The 15983-nt window shown below is 40.6% G+C and overlaps 1 protein-coding gene and 1 pseudogene across 2 annotated transcripts in view; one reads left to right on the top strand and one right to left on the bottom strand.

Moving 5' to 3' along the window:
• LOC118854636 overlaps positions 1-1057 on the bottom strand; it is a 31633-nt pseudogene extending 30576 nt beyond the window's left edge.
• The window catches only part of PPM1K (protein phosphatase, Mg2+/Mn2+ dependent 1K), a 32398-nt gene continuing 17095 nt past the window's right edge, over positions 681-15983 (top strand). Inside the window, exons 1-3 of one of the 2 annotated variants that reach the window (XM_036764149.1) lie at positions 681-1067; positions 11348-11855; positions 13095-13195. In XM_036764149.1, coding sequence (XP_036620044.1) covers positions 11416-11855; positions 13095-13195 — 541 coding nt within the window. In that variant the 5' untranslated portion in view covers positions 681-1067; positions 11348-11415. Of the gene's footprint in view, positions 1068-1253; positions 1444-11347; positions 11856-13094; positions 13196-15983 lie in introns of those variants that run through there. The other variant, XM_036764148.1, reaches the window with a different exon arrangement.

The raw sequence follows: 15983 nt of genomic DNA, 5'->3' as shown, positions 1-15983 counted from the left end.
GTGTGAGACTGGAAACATCTAGTGAGCTGGAACTCAGAGCAGTGCAACTGGATTGTGACTTCACTAAGCCACCTGAAATTTCCTAACAATCGAAGCCTTCCAAAACTGCCTCAGGAGATCAAAGCTTTAAAGTTGGAAGGTGGAGTAGAATTCATCAGATCCAAAACCTTTATTTGCAGCTGATGAAAGCAAGGTTCCCGTCCTCCCTGCCCCGCCCCCTCCCAAAAGAACAGAGTTAAGTGAAGTATCCAAGTTTACAAAAGTACGTAGCTAAGTCTCGATTTAAACACAGGTGCTTTCACACTCCACACACCCTAACCGCCCCAACCCCTCGCCCCGTGCACCCCCGTAGCCTTCTCGGTGATTTGCAATTCAAGGTCTTCCAAGAAGTGACCTGGGTTGTTTCTGTCATTTTTGTTTTGCTTTTGTTACGGCTCCAAGTTAGGATAAATGAGTTCTGAAGTCTCAGCCTCTTTTAATTCTAAGATTGTATCAAACTTAAAGTGAATAGGCATCGGCAAGTCAGTTATTCCACGCACAAATCCTTCTCCGGTTCCTAAATGACACGGACAAAGAGGCCCAAGCTGCACTGGTTTTTTTTTTTTTCTTTTTCTTTTAATAGTCTTCACCATCCCCACCCTGAAATGTTAGAAATATTACTGCACTCTCCGCCAGACCTTAAGTGGGTGGGGAAAAATCTCCGTCTTCTACTGGCTGCCTTAAATATCACTTTGTTATTTGCAGTTTGGAAATGAGCTAAAGGGTAAATGAAGCTGCCGGGAGGCTCGTCCCTCACGGACCCGTGATTGGTGGTTACCAAGGCCAAAGGGCGACCTGCCAGCTACCTGGCTAAACCCGTTTTGGCTCAGCCCCACTGCTAACCCGAGAGGATCGAGTTGCTCCTTCCTAAGGCCCGGGATAGGAAAGGTTCCGAGAATTTCTCGGGGTCGGAGCCGAGCGGGGCTAGGAGGTCTGAAGGAGGGAGGCTGGACCAAAGCCGTCCCGTTATTGAGGACATCCCCGCAGCTGCACAGAGGGGAGGTGTCGGTGCACGCATTGGTCCCCAGGTAAGAGGGCACGGCGGCTCCTTAGAGGGTTCCGGTGAATCATTCTGATTCTCCAAGTAAGCGGATTCGCCGAATTCTTATTCTCCAAAAGGCAATGCAATCTGACGCTTTCCGGCCTACAGGATGTGCATTTCGGATTCAGGAGCTTTAGTTTCCCCCGGGGGTGGGGTCTCTGCGCCCGCTTCCCATTGGTGGGTCGGCCAAGGCCCAGGTCGCGGCTCAGCAGGGCTTCCCGCAGGGCGTGGGCGGGGCGTGGGCGGGGCCGGCGGAGCCCAGAGGCCGACGTTCCCCGTCTCCAGGCCAGCCGGGCTGACTCTGCTCTTGATCCAGGGGGCCCCAGCGGCGGAGGCTGGAAAGGCGCGTCTCGGTTCGGAGGGTGAGGTCCCAGCAGGGGCGTGGTGGGGGCGGAGGCCGGGCCGGGGAGCTGGGCCTAGGCTCTGGGCCGGACGGGAAGATGCTGTGGCCCCTGGCGCCTCGGGGGGCATCGCCGACGCTCGGCCGGAAGGGGCTGGCGGGGGGCGGGGGGCGCGGTCCCGGCCTCCGGCTTTCTCCTCCCGCACCAGCTCCCCGAAGGGGGGTCCGGGGCCAGCCCGGGGACTGCGGGATGGACATGGGCACCACCGCCCACTTCTTGCGGGGTCCTTCGCGTTGGGGAGCCCTGGACCGCTCAGTTAGCCGCGAGGGCGGAGAGGAAAGGGGAGCCCGGGGCAGAAAGCTGTCCTCCTTGTTCCAACACCCCGCACACTTTTAAAATTCATTTTTTACATTCCTTTTTTATATAGTTACCCCTTTGCAATGACTCCCCCCCCCAGCAGAGCCCTTCCTTGTAGCAAAACTTCAGATGGGCCAAACATGCCCATTCACAGAATCGAGGGGTCCAGGGGCAAAGGGATCCCAGAGACCACCCAGTCCGGGTCATTTTACATTTGAGACAACTGAGCCAGGGTTCAGTCTCCGGAGGCTTTCCGTTCATGCATCTCAATCTCATTCTTTTGGGGGGCGGAGGAAAACGTTAAAATTCACATGAGGATTGTGGTATTTAGCTCCTGTCATTTCCCAAATATGTGTCAAAGGACAGCTAGAATGGCTTAGATTCATTGAACCAAGACTTGTTTTCTGATAAAGGCTAAACAAAACACTCAAGTCAAGTACAGGCAGAGTTTAGACAAAAAACCCAAAGAATGAGACCGGGCATTTTCCCACGTTCCAAGTAGATAAGCTGCCCAGCCGGCAAACTGGGATCTGGCAAAGAAGGTATTTGGCTTTAAACCTTGGGCAATATTTTATCTTAAAATATTGTTGTTGCGTTTGTCCTTCGTTTTCGAAGAGGACCATGACATGAGGAAAATGACATGACTTGCAGTTGACTTTGATGGCTGTTGGAAATTTATTAAATGATTTTCCCCCTTTTTATAAAGTTTTTTTTTTTTAAAGTTCAAATCCTTGACTTGGTAATTCTGGATAGTAGCTCTCCAATGTGTTTCCATCTTGGTGAAGGTTCTAGATGTTATATTAACTATGTACCCATTTCATCCTTTTAGTGTTGGAGGGTTGATCTCAAGGAAGGATAACAGTGCTTTGAACTTAAAACTGTGCCTAAAAGCTCACAAAGCTGCTTTTTTGACTTACTTCAAAAGTTCAAGAGAGTAGTTTGAATCGTCGTTGTTCCTCCTTCATTCTAGAAGAGGACCAGTGATGTCTGTAGGGTGATGTCTTGACTTACAAGTGAATTGGATTTAAGTGAGGCACTGTCTACTCCAGTCATCAGAGTCCGGTGGCAAGACCTAGGTCAGGACTATTGGCAATGGCCCTGGATGCAGTGGAAGACCTTGGACTTTTTTTTTTTGGAGGGGGGAAGGTAGGGCAATTGGGGTTAACTGACTTGCCCAAGGTCACACAATGTGTTAAGTCTCTGAGGTCGAATTTGAACTCAGGTCCTCTTGACTGTACTCACTGCGCTACCTAGCTGCCCCCAGACGTTGACCTTTTTAAGCTAAGAGCTTTCCCAGGTCTCAGTTTGTCTGAGGCAATGCCCATTCAGTGACTAAAGGCTAGATAAAAATTGAGACAAAAGATGGTTTAGCTTCCCTTCATAAAATAATCAGTCTGGGAGAGGAGCCAAAACAATTGTCATTTATGCTCTCTCTGAGCCATCCAGAGAAGTGCAAGTGATCCTTTGGCTGGGACCTATTAGTGAAAGCCAGAGTGATTTGGGTCTAAAGGCATAGTTTAGTAGCTCTATTGGAATCATAGTCTTCTCACTTTAAGTGGAACCTTCTGTGGAAGGCAGTCAACAACATCCTGCCCTTCCAAAAAATAAAGTGGGAGAGTGGTTTAACTGCTGTAGGATCATACAGCATTGGTGAGGTAAAAATAAAGTCATAGTGACAGCTTTGGTGTATATAGTCATTGTTCAGCAATGTATGCATTTAAGCAAAGAATGAAGTATTTTCTTCTTGATTTTTCTTTTGTCTAGATATTTTCATTTGTTGGAAGCCTTGTTGTGCCGTATCAATGTTTCATTTTAACTCTTAACTGTCCTTTCAGCCTTGTTTTCACCTAACTCTGTTTTACCTGATATTGCCAGCTTTTTAGGAATGATTGAAGGCACTAATGCAGCTCAGCCCCAGCTTTCATCATACACTAAAATGTTAGATCAGCAAGTTAAAAATAATTTTAGTATAAAATTGCTTTATGTATGTTGGACACAGAAAAAATGTTTTTCAAAGTTAAATTAGGACTTGTCTTTAATGCACAAAAATATTTTACATAATAATATTTTACATAATCTTCACATTACCTACTGTTTAGCAAAGTCACTTTTTTGTGAACAAGCTCATAGGATTACTAATTCAGAGGCATAAGGAACTATAGACATCATCTAGTTCAAGGCACTGATTCTAAGATTAAAAACTGAGACCTAGAGGTGTTTAGGGGGTATAGTGGACAGAGTTCTGGGTGTTCCTGGAGTCAGGATGACCGGAGTTCAAATCCAGCACTAGTCACTTACTAGCTGTGTGATTCTGGGCAAGTCACTTAACCTCTGGCTGCTTCAGTTTCCTCATCTGTAAGGCTAAGCTGAAAGGCTTCAAGAAAACTAACTGTTTTTAAGTATTCTATTTGGACTGTGATGTATGTTAGGCATACATAGAAATGAATTATATAAATGTAGTATTATAAATGTGTCAGAGAATCTCTTAAAAGGCTTTAATTTACCTAGGGGGTCCTGACAATAATATTTCTGCTGAGTGTAATGTTTACCTTTTGAGTTGAAATAGCAGATAGCAGTTGAATGGTTTCAGTATCTACTAAATAAATGGCTCATGGGTACCCTGCAGCTATGTTCAGAGACCTTTTCTTTCACTCTTGATTCTTGATCCAATGAGCCCCATTCTTGATTTTTGCTTCTAGGGGTATTTCAGCGCTTTTGGATATCTGGTCCAGTTTTTTTTCTTTCACTGCTAGGACACTGAAGGTAAAAAAGTGTCAGTTGTCAAAACTAAAGGAAAAGTATATCCGTGTTTTAATTTTTTTTTCTTGTAACTTTAAGAGCTGTAGATTAGAGTGCCAAATTGGAAGCAGTGAGTGGTTACATCAGGAATGATCTGAATTTAGCACAAAGTTTTTCAAAGATCTGGAGAAAGGAGTAAGACAACCGTCTAGTGCCTGGTGTACCTTTAAAGAGGGGAAGTACATTTTGGGAAATGTCATCATCCTGAAAAGTCACAAATTGTAGAGGAAAAGGAACCTGTCCTGTAGTCCTATGAGATCTGGGTTCAAATCCAGCCTTTGATACTTAGGAGCTGTGTGACCTCAGGAAAGTCACTTCTCAAAGTCAACTTTAGTTCCCTGCCATAAAATGGTTATAATAATACTGTTGGATATCTACCATAATTGGGTTGTTATGAGAAGCAAATGAGAGTGTTTGTAAAGAGCTTTGAAAATCTTAGCCATGCAAATGTCAACTATTTCATCCCATTCCTGGTGTGGTAGCAGGTGTCAATCTAGATAAAAGAAAAAATATGCTTCCCTCAGGCTGTGCTATTTGCTAAAAAGTTTTATTAATGCCTTTTGCTTTTTGTATTTACAGTCATTTTGCACATATAACCCTACCTTGTAAAAAAAGAAAAATAATTGAATAAAACACAAACAACATTCAGAACATGGGTCCCACATCTCTGCCCTAGAGGAGGGAAGTGTGTTGCAGCATCTGTCTCTTAGGACCAAGATCAGTTATTGCAATTAATCTCAATGTAGCTGCCTATTAGTAGCATTTTCATTTACATTACTCCTGTGATTATGTGTATTTTGCTTCTTTCTTTGCTTCGTATCAATTCTTATAAATTGTCCCATTTTTCTTTTTTGTAGCTTTTCGTTTTTATATCACAGTACCCACTACACATCCAGCGAGCCTTCCCTTGTAACAAAGGAAAACAAGGAAAACCAATTGGTACAGTTACTGCTGATGACGGTGGCAGGCTGCTACTTCTCCATGGAAAAGCTAAAAGTGCATTTCCTATATTGGGAGTGTGATTGTTTTGCTTTATGGCATTCACATTTTAGTGTTATTTTTTATTACATTATTGTCATTGTGCCTGTCATTTTCCTATTTCACTGTTTAGCAAAGCCATTTCACTCATTTCCATTTCACTCTTTATCTTAATTCCTATAAATTTTCCAATTTTTTTTTTAACTAGACTCGTGATTTCTTCAGTATAGTGAGTTCCTAGTGAGGAAACTCCTTTTGCCAATGGAGGGAGCAATGCTTGCTCTGAAACTTAGTCTTGGAGAATTGCATGGGACAGTGAGAGGTTAAGTCACTTGACTAGGGTTACACAGTCCAAGTTTCTCTGAATTCCTCATATTCATCATTTCTTATATTGGAGTTATATTAGTGTACCATAGTTTGTTCAGCCATTCTTATGGGTGCCTGCTTTGTTTAAATTTTTTTGCTACCACAAAAAGTACTGCTGAGAACATTTTGCTATATTTAGGATCAAATCTTTTATGACTACCTTGTGGTTTGTCCTTCCTTCTAGAAGAGGACCATACATCAGGAAGATGACACCATGACTTGCAAATGAATTGGATTTAAGGGAGGGAGGGCTGTGCAAAGTCACCAGCCTCACTTTCTCCTCTGGAGCCATCTGGGTCCAGTGGCAAGATATAGATCAGGATGACTGAAGATGGCCCAGGATGCAGTGGGAGACCTTGGCCTTTTTAAGCTCAGGTCTTTTCCAAGTTCTCGCTTTGAATCAGTTGTTTCTCTCTATGACTACCTTAGAGTATATTCCAAGTAGGCTCTCTGGGCAAAAGATTAGAAAAGCTTAGTGACTTTTTTCACATAATTCCAAATTATTTTCCAGAATAATTGGACCAATTCATAGCTCCATCAATACCATATTAGTGTGTTTCCCTTCCCCTATTCCTTTTAGCAAATGAATTAAAGGAAATATTTCAAAAGGGAAATTAATTGATCATATTCTCTTGTCCCTATTACTTTACAAAATAAAAATACAATACAATATAGATCAGGTCAATTTGTAGTTTTCTAAGCCAGTATGCCACCCAAAGGGACATTTCTATTTGAGTATGACACCATTGCTTTAAATTATTTCATTTTGTGATTAACTAACCCCGGTACCCAGAGTAGAAGGAAACAGGCCATATGGCTTATGTATCCTAGTGAAGTTTACTGAACAATGTTCTTTGCCTTCGGTATATTCCTTAGCGTGTGTCGTGTCTCCAATTAGGTGTCTGCCAGCTATCTGGCATATGCACAGGGCTGTAGTCTCACATCATCTAATATAAAGTGAAACTCCCAGATGAGTCATTGTGGTTGCAAGCATTAAAGCTAAAGAAGGCAGCCCTCAGCATATTGTGCTAGCACCACTGTGGGCAGTAGGGTGCAGGCTGTTATTACCAAATGTGGTTACCTGGGCTGGCTGGTTACTTAGTTACTTGGGTTTTACAGAGACTTGTGATCTCAGAGCAGCTTATGTGGGGTGGCAGCTATCATACCAAATTCTCTTTTATCTCTCCATTAGCTATTTCAGTTGACAAGAGAAATAAATTACCTTGAGGGTGCCTCTTGGGGGAAAACAATGGAACTTCTGCTTAAAAGTTTATAGATGGATATACATGTACATATATGTGTGTATACACATGTATGTATATGTATATACATATACACACAAAATACATAACATGTATATATGTGTATATATTTGTGTATATATTCATATCTATTGGTATATCCACACATATGTTGATATAGATGTATGTATACATCTACATACATACACATATATGTATATATTACATATGTCAGGGCTGACCTAGAGGGACTTCAAAAGGATGCTAATTTACCAAAGTATAAATGTATATTCATGTATACATTCTAGTCCAAGTGCTGCTGGCAATAATTTATTCATTTTCACTGAGGATTTATGCTATTTGAAGTTATGGAAATCCCAAATAGCAAGCATGTCCTTTTGAATGTTATTAAAAGATACATAGTTATAAATCAGACATTATGGAAATCACAGTTTGGTGGGTGGGAGGCGAATCTATGAAATTATTTTAATTTGCATTTGTCTTATAATTATTTGGAGCATTTTTCATTTGTCTATTCTTTCTAAAACTTGTTCATATCCTTTTACCACATCTTTTAGGAGGTGACCTTAAAAATTTGTCAATTGCATATGTATATGTATGTAAAATAACAAACTTTTTATCAGAGATATTTGATGCAAAGATGGTTTTTTTCTGCTCAGTTGTCACCAAGAAGATTATTCTCTTCAGACTAATTCATTCATTTATAGGCTATCTTGGCTATAAGCTCATTGAGGACAGGAAATCTATGATATTTGAGTCTGCATCTTTCTTCTGTGATTTCCCCAGCACACTGCTGAGCAAATTGGGGGGGGGGGCGAGGCGGGGAAGGAGGTGCACCCCGGCAGCAATAAAATGCTTGTTAATTGGTTGATATCTGTGTTTCTTTGAAGGTATAGAAGTATACAAACTTTTTCCAATGTGGTATCTGGTTCCAGTTGATTAAGAACAACAGATTAAGTAGCTTTGTAGAAAGATTTAAGTTATCAATCTGCAAATATTCTGTCCATCTACCAAATTTTTCTGAGTTTCCCCTTCTTTACATATGAAGCACAGAGAAGAAAAGAAGGCCCAAGATAGAAACTCAGAGATTAGAAAAAGTTCAATAACTGGCTCTCTGTTAAAAAATGTATGCAGGATATACTTTTAAGCTTAATCTGCAGTATTAGCATTTTCTCTATTACTCTTTAAAATCTAGACAATCAACAAAACAATAAATGAAGCCCTGATCAGGAACCAAGATATAAATACTTACACCGAAAATGTAACCATTGACTTTCACCAGCCATTTTGGGCTGGCCCTAGCACACCTCTAAGGAGTTAGTGGGCAAAACCTGGCTGAAAGTCCCTCAGTAGACACTGAGGACCAGGAGACAGCAGGGCCATGAAGAAGAGAGTATACAGGAGAACAGCTGACCAGAGGCTTCAAAGAGGTCAAGAAGGATGAGGATTGGGAAGATCATTGGTGAATTTGGAGAGAGCAATTCCTGTTCAGTGATAAGGTCAGAAGCCAAAGGTTTGGAAGAGGGTGGAGGGCATGAAATGGAGATCGCCCTTTTTCATGGACTTAGCCAAGAAGAGATCAAGGATGATAGCTAGTGAAGATGATCAGGTCAGGGAAAAGCTGTGTTTTTGTTGGGTTTTAAGGATGGAGAAGACTTGGGCAAGTTTGTAGGCAGTGGGAAAGAACTAGGAGATTGAAAATAAAATAGAGTAAGGATTGTAGAGGAGGTGGTTTTCTGGAGAAGTCAACAGAAGGTAAGGACAGGGTACGTGCAGAGAGTGGTTAGCTTTGGCAAGGAGAAAGGCCACAAGACCAAAGGAAGGAGTAAATCATGACAGATTTCTGAATGATATAAAGGATGGAATCCTAATACAGATAGGCCCCACCAAACAGCAGGCCCACTGCCCCTGCTTAGCCATTCACCCACCCCCCACAATATCCTAACTTCTCCACATATTCCTCACTGCTCACTAGAACAACAGGTATGTCCATGGACTCATACTTCTCATAGAAACAGCAGATATGTCCATATGACAGGATCCCAGCCACTGCCTCTAGTTAGCCACTGCCCCCAGACCCATTCCTCATATTTCCCATAGATACAGCAGGTGTGTCCGTGCACTCAACCACAACCACATCCATCTAGTCTCAGACAGCACCATAATTCTCAGCCAATCAGAAAAATGCACCACCAGGATGCTCAAGCAGGATGTGGACCCCAAAACAATAGAAGGGACTTTTCCTAAGTAGGCACCTGCACAGTAATAGCAAAAAGCTGGTGAACTTGTGACGAAGAGATATCATTATCATACATACATACCCTGCCAATGGATTTTTCTGTATACATTGTGGATAATCACATGCACAGTTCCACTGTGGCTGGGACCCCTCCCCCATTACCTAATCCCTTAACCCCTCCTGCTTTTTAATATTCATAATTTCTGTTATGTAATTGCATCTTTACTCTATAAAAATCCATCTTGCTTTCTCAGAAGTTGCTGGTTCCTCTTGGAACTTAGGCTGCTTCATGATAGGTGTCAATCTCAATTAATGCCTCAATTTGGATTAGAGGTGGTCTGACTCTGAATTCTCTGAGACCATTCCCTCACAACACATCATGAAACCAAAACATAAGGAAGTAGATGGCCTCATTTTTTTTAGTGAATATAAGTACTACGAATAAAACAATCTGTACTAGCAAGAAGCTTACATTTTAATGAGGAACACAATTATCGTTCAGTCATTTTTCAGTCCTGCCCAACTCTAGAGTAGATTGTCATTTCATTCTCCAGCTTATTTTATAGATGAAGAAACTGAGGCAAATTGTGTTAGGTGACTTTCCCAAGGTTCACACAGCAAATGTCTGAGGCCAGATTTGAATTTAGGAAGACTCATCTCCCCTGACTCCAAGCCCAGCACTTTATGCCACCTAGCTGCCCACACAATTATACATTTATCCATGTATATACATATATCTATGTTTACATGTATACTTACATATAGAATAAATACAATTACAAATAAGAATGATACTTAGATTACTGTAGAAACTAGCCATCATTTAAAACCTTATTGCTATGAAGAAAGTCAGTTAGGACTCAGAGTGCCAGGAACATAGCTTTCCCCAAATAGGAGTGGGGCTTTCCCTCCTCAGTGGGAGGGGCCAGGGATGATCATTTCTATAGATGAGTTGTAAGTTGGATTCTGTCTAGATTGGTAATTATTTGCAACCATTCCTCAAGATCTGCTACACTGAAAAAGTTCATGCAAATCTAACACAAAGGAAATCAAAAGTTTTTTAATTTTTCTTTTAAGGTGTTGAAATGTGCTAATTTTCATAAGCCTTATTATATAAGACTTAGGTTTCTATATTTTGGAATGATTAATAAAAGATAGTCCAATAACTAAGATGCAGTCTTAGATAAGTATTGGAGACTTTGGGAGATACCCATTCTTTTTTGTCAAGGTTTTTAAAAAAATTATATTGATATGGATGAGTCACTTAATCTCTCAGATAACTTACTAAGGTTCTAAATTGTGGAGAAGGGTAATTTTATTGATGTAGGGAACTCAAGAATGAGAAAAATTCCCCCTGTCAATAAAATCACAAAATCATTTCCCTCTATCTATCATCATTTGTTTCATACCACATCTATATTTTAATGTATCTTTTCCCCTCCCTCCTTCCTCACTGTTCCATCCCTCATGACAAAGAATAGGAAAGGAGGGGTGTTGGGGATGGGGTGTGAGGAACAGTTCAGCAAAATTGCACTACTCTGAGTAACAGATTGCATCCCCAGCCTTCATGCAGCCTCTGCACAGGCAACCCCCGTGTGGGAGTTCTCTTTCTTCACTTTACCTGTTGGAATCCCTAGCTCCCTGTAAGTCCCGGCTCAACTGTCATCTCTTCCACAAATTCTTCCTGATTCTCCAGTTATTAGCCCTCCTCTACCCCGAAGTTATTTATCTGTGTGCATGTTGGGTCCCTTCCCTCCCTATCCACCCCTAGTGAAAGGTAAGCTGCTTAACACAAGGGATGTTTTGTTCTAGTCTTTATATTAAAGCTAGCATAGCACCTGGCACATAGTAGGTGCTTAATAAATGCTTGTTGAATTACTACTTATAATTGCTTGTAATGTCTATTTCTTTCTTCCCTGCCTAGTTGTATCATTTTTCTTGAAGACATTCCATTGGTCTTTTCTTTACCACCAAGTTCTTTGGAATCGAGTTATGTCAACAGCTGCTCTAATTACTTTAGTTAGAAGTGGAGGGTACCAGGTGAGAAGGAGAGCTCTGTTGACATCACGTCTGCTGCAGGATGACAAAAGATTGACCTCCGCCTGCCACGGCTCCACCTCCGAGCGAAGATCTTCTAGATTTGATCCGGACGGCAGTGGGCGTCCGGCCACATGGGACACTTTTGGGATCTGGGATAACCGCATTGATGAACCGATTCTTCTTCCACCAAGCATTAAGTATGGAAAGCCAATTCCCAAAATTAGCCTGGAAAATGTGGGCTGCTCCTCCCAAATTGGAAAACGGAAAGAGAATGAGGACCGGTTTGGCTTTGCGCAGTTGACGGATGAAGTCTTGTACTTTGCAGTGTATGATGGGCATGGTGGATCTGCAGCTGCTGACTTCTGTCACACACACATGGAAAAATATATTATGTATGTACTTCAGCTTTCCTTCTGGCATCTTATGGTAACCTAGTAAGGCCCTCATAGGCTTTTCATTCAGATTGGAGACGTTCGCAAATCCCTTTATCAAGTATTAATATTGTACCATGTAGAAGTGTTTGCATAAAAAATAGCAGTGAGTGAAAGTTACATCTGTGGCTGAAGATGGAAAAAGCAGCTGCCATTGTTAAAAAAAACTTACTGGATTTTTTTCTACAGTACTGTTGCTTTCCAGTAACTGCAGCCCTCCCCCTCCTCCTCACAGAACTCTTCTTTGTAGTGAAGCAACGCAAACCACAACAACTATATTTGATTATGTGTGTAGAATGTAATTTCTCAACTGAGTAGAAAATGTGTATTTTCTCTCTTTTGGAGCTAAGCTTTTAATGGTCTGCTTTTTAATGAGAGTTTTAGAAATACTTACTTGAGCTTTATTTTATTTTTTTTTTTTTGGTAAATATTGGTCAGGATTCATGGTGCTTTATTTGTATCCATTTCAAATGGCCTATACGGCTTTAAATTGTAGGGAGTAGATTTGAAGTATTCGAATACTACTATTGTGTGGTGGTGTTCATGGTAGGGAGATTTCCTTGAGTGTGGCCACTGGAATCCTAATAAGTAACCTCTCTGGCCTAGTTATCCTTGAGAGAGCACTGTGTTACTAGGTCTGAACAAGGAGTCCACCATAATACATCCAGGGGAATGCCCATAGTGTTTTAATAGAGGAATATGTACCAGTTAAGTCATAGGGTCTATAAAGCAAAAGGAAGCTTAGAGATCATCCAGTAACCCTTTCATTTTACAGGTAAGACAACGAAGGTCCACGAAGGGCAAGTGATTGGCCCAAAATTACACCTGTAGTAAGTAGGAGAAACAATATTTGAACCCAGATCCATTAGAGTTCTTTGTCTATCACACCACCTGTGGTTATCATGCTCTCTGGCTACTGTAATATAAAGGTATACACTCCATTGCCTAGTTCCTTTGGCTTCATGGTCAGATATTTTCGTTAATCTCATAGGATTGTTGTGAGGATAAAATAAATTATGAATGTGAAAGTGTCTTAAAAAGTATAAAGCACTAGATAAATGTGATTGTGGTGATTTTAAAAAGAAAAAAAGTTGTCATAGTTTAAGTCTATAATTATTTAGTTTAGTATAATAAACAGAACTATCAAAAACTGTAAAATGATCATATTTGCTCTTGGTTCTGTTTTTTTCCCAAACAAAGGGATTTCCTCACCAGGGACAAGAATTTGGAAACTGTGTTGACCAGTGCTTTCCTAGAAATAGATAAAGCATTTACAAGGCATGCCCACTTATCTGCTGATGGTAAGTAAAACATCTACATTTCTTCAGGTCTCTGGAAGTGTGAAAGGACCAGGAAACCACTTTTTAAAAAAAAGTTTGGTATTTTAATGTTGAAATGGACTTTTAAGTAAGAAATTATTTAATGTAATGGAAGGAATCACGTTGAGCATGTGGAAATCCAAACTGGTAGATTATTTGCACTGTACTTAAAAATCATCCTGAAGAGTTTTGTGTTTGTAACATTCCATTAAACTTTTAAAAAGTTACTTCAAATTATTCCTCAGAATTTACTTCCTTAAAACAACTTATTAGAAAGTAAAGCTTGATTCTCATTGGAGAATTTATTTTTCCCTAAAAGATTGTTGGTCCCATTGATTTAAATAAAATGAATTACCAAACACTGCCTTTTCATTTCCTTGGTTGTTCTGTTCACTGTATGAAAGGCTTCACACTAGAGGACAATGTACTTAAGAGACTGAGCTTTTTAGGATACAGAAGCTCTATAATGGACACCCGTATCAGGGTTGGCAGAGTATTTTGTACTAACAAGAAAATTGATGTTTGTGAAATTAAGGGGGCAAAAAGTTAAGCTGCAATAGTACTTTAACAATAGTGTGGCTTTAGAATTGTTAGCTGGTTTGACGACTGATGCTTTGTATTTGATTAACTCTTTCTTTTTAGGAGCTTAAAGTCTGTTGCCCAAATTTCCATTTTTCCCAGTGTCCCAAGGGAGTGGATGGGGTTGGATCATTACCATTTCACAAATAAGGAGGCTGGCACTCAAAAAAAGAATTAATAGTGTCAGTGCCGGGACACAGATTTCTCCTCGCTCTCAGGGCCACTTCACTGATAAGTATCAAAATTCTGTAGTTTAGAGGGACAGTGACTGTTTGATGAGGGTCAGTTATTTTCTCTGCTCTCTGATGATGGTTTTCTTATAAAAATCCTCAGAAAAACATTGAAGTCTGCATTTTTCAGGGCTGACTATCTAGTTGCTAGCTTCTTTCTGAGCCAAAAGGAAAGAGTGCAGAGAAAAGACAGAATTCAAATACTCTGTTTGACTCTTGCTAGTCATTTTTCAAAGGATAGGTAATTGGCTAAATTTCAGACAGTTATGTTTGGTGCCAGTTTAGGTCATGTGTAACAAGCTATTCTGAAAATAGCTAAACATTTTGGAGTAAAATATTTAGAAGACAGCGTTCAAGTTTAAAAGGGATATGTGACCTCATATCACAACCATTTAAATAATAGCGCTGGACATATCCTAAGGGATAGATCTAGGGCTGGAAAGACCTTAGAAGGCATCTACTTCGGCCCTTCGTTTTACAGGTGAGGCCAGGGAGGTCAGGTGCACAAGGACACAAGGTAGTAAGTTCCACAGGCAAACTTTGAAACCTGGTGTCTGACTCCACAGTCAGTATTTTGTCTGCTGTGCCAGGCTGCTTAAATCATAATGTCAGATGTAACAGACAATCAATCCATAGGTTCCCAGGGGCACCGGAACCAACAAGGGGTTGGTGTTTTTTTGAAATGACGCAAATTTAAAAAAGAAACCATTAAAGGCTTAAAGAAAGTAGATTTCCAGGGGGTGCTGAGTAATTTTTTTTTTGAAAAGGGGGTGGTAGGACAAATAAGTTTGGTAAACTCTGGATCATCAGAATAACTAAGTTTGTTCGGTTTTGGGTAAAGCCTAGTAAGAGAGTTTGTTTAACTTTATAAAAATAAGAACTTAAAGGAATTTACAAGCATTGGGAGGAAACTTGAAGATCACCATCTTAAAAATATTTTTTTCTGGGTTTTTTTTTTTGGCAAGGCAATTGGGGTTAAGTGACTTGCCCAAGTCACAGCTAGTACATGTGTCAAGTGTCTGAGACTGCATTTGAACTCAGGTCCTCCCGACTCCAGGGCTAGTGCTCTACTCACTGCGCCACCTAGCTGCCCCTAAAAATATTTTTAAGAGATGACACTCATCAGGTGGCAGGTGCTTGTGCAGATTTGTAAGTTTATAACAGTACAGCTTAAGCTTAAGGCCCTCTGTGATGGCTCATCATGCTGTGGTAGGGGACCAGTAGAACAAGATCTCTGGAAGATTATGCCTCATTGGAAAGGCTCATAAGATAGTCCTGGCAAGCAGATTTTATCTTGTCCTAGGAACAGCCTGGTTAAGTTCCAAATGGCTCTTTGCCAGAGGGGCTGCTGGCATCCTAGTGGGAATGTGAATCTATGAATAACTAGAAGTAACTAAGCCTTAATACTACTTTTAAGACCTTCTAGGATGGTAAATATGGCATGTAGGATCTATTTCATCAGTGTCAAATGAATTGGCTGATCAAACACACTAAAACAATTTGTTCATACATATTAGTTTTGTGTTTCCTTCCTTTTGAAGAAACAAGCTAAGAGAAGAACTCTATGCACTATAGGTTGACTGGAAAAAACTGTTGGACTGCAAAATATCAGTAGATCTAGCCAAATGGAACATTTTAATCATGTGTTTGGAATTTCCCGAAATATTATATAACTCGGCTAGTAGTATTTCACAAAAGTAAAAACAAACAAAACCCTCCCCTTTATACTATAATTCTTTAACCAAAATTCTTGAGTGAATTTCCTGTTTGCCTCTGTTCTTGTTATTTGTGGCAGGGAACTTGGACCTGTATTCCATGAACACTTATAAGCTAGGCTTTAGTGGAAAGAGATCCGCTAAATTTTGTCTCAGGTGAAGGAGTCTGGTGGTTTCTAGTTTCCTACATCCTCTTTGACCTGTTAGTTGAGATGATTTATAGAAATTGCTTAGCCAGTATTAAGA

This window comes from Trichosurus vulpecula, chromosome 6, assembly GCF_011100635.1.
Source record: "Trichosurus vulpecula isolate mTriVul1 chromosome 6, mTriVul1.pri, whole genome shotgun sequence".
Lineage (NCBI taxonomy): Eukaryota > Metazoa > Chordata > Mammalia > Diprotodontia > Phalangeridae > Trichosurus > Trichosurus vulpecula.
The sequence above is the reverse complement of the archived record's forward strand: the minus strand, read 5'-3'. Positions and strand labels throughout refer to the sequence as shown.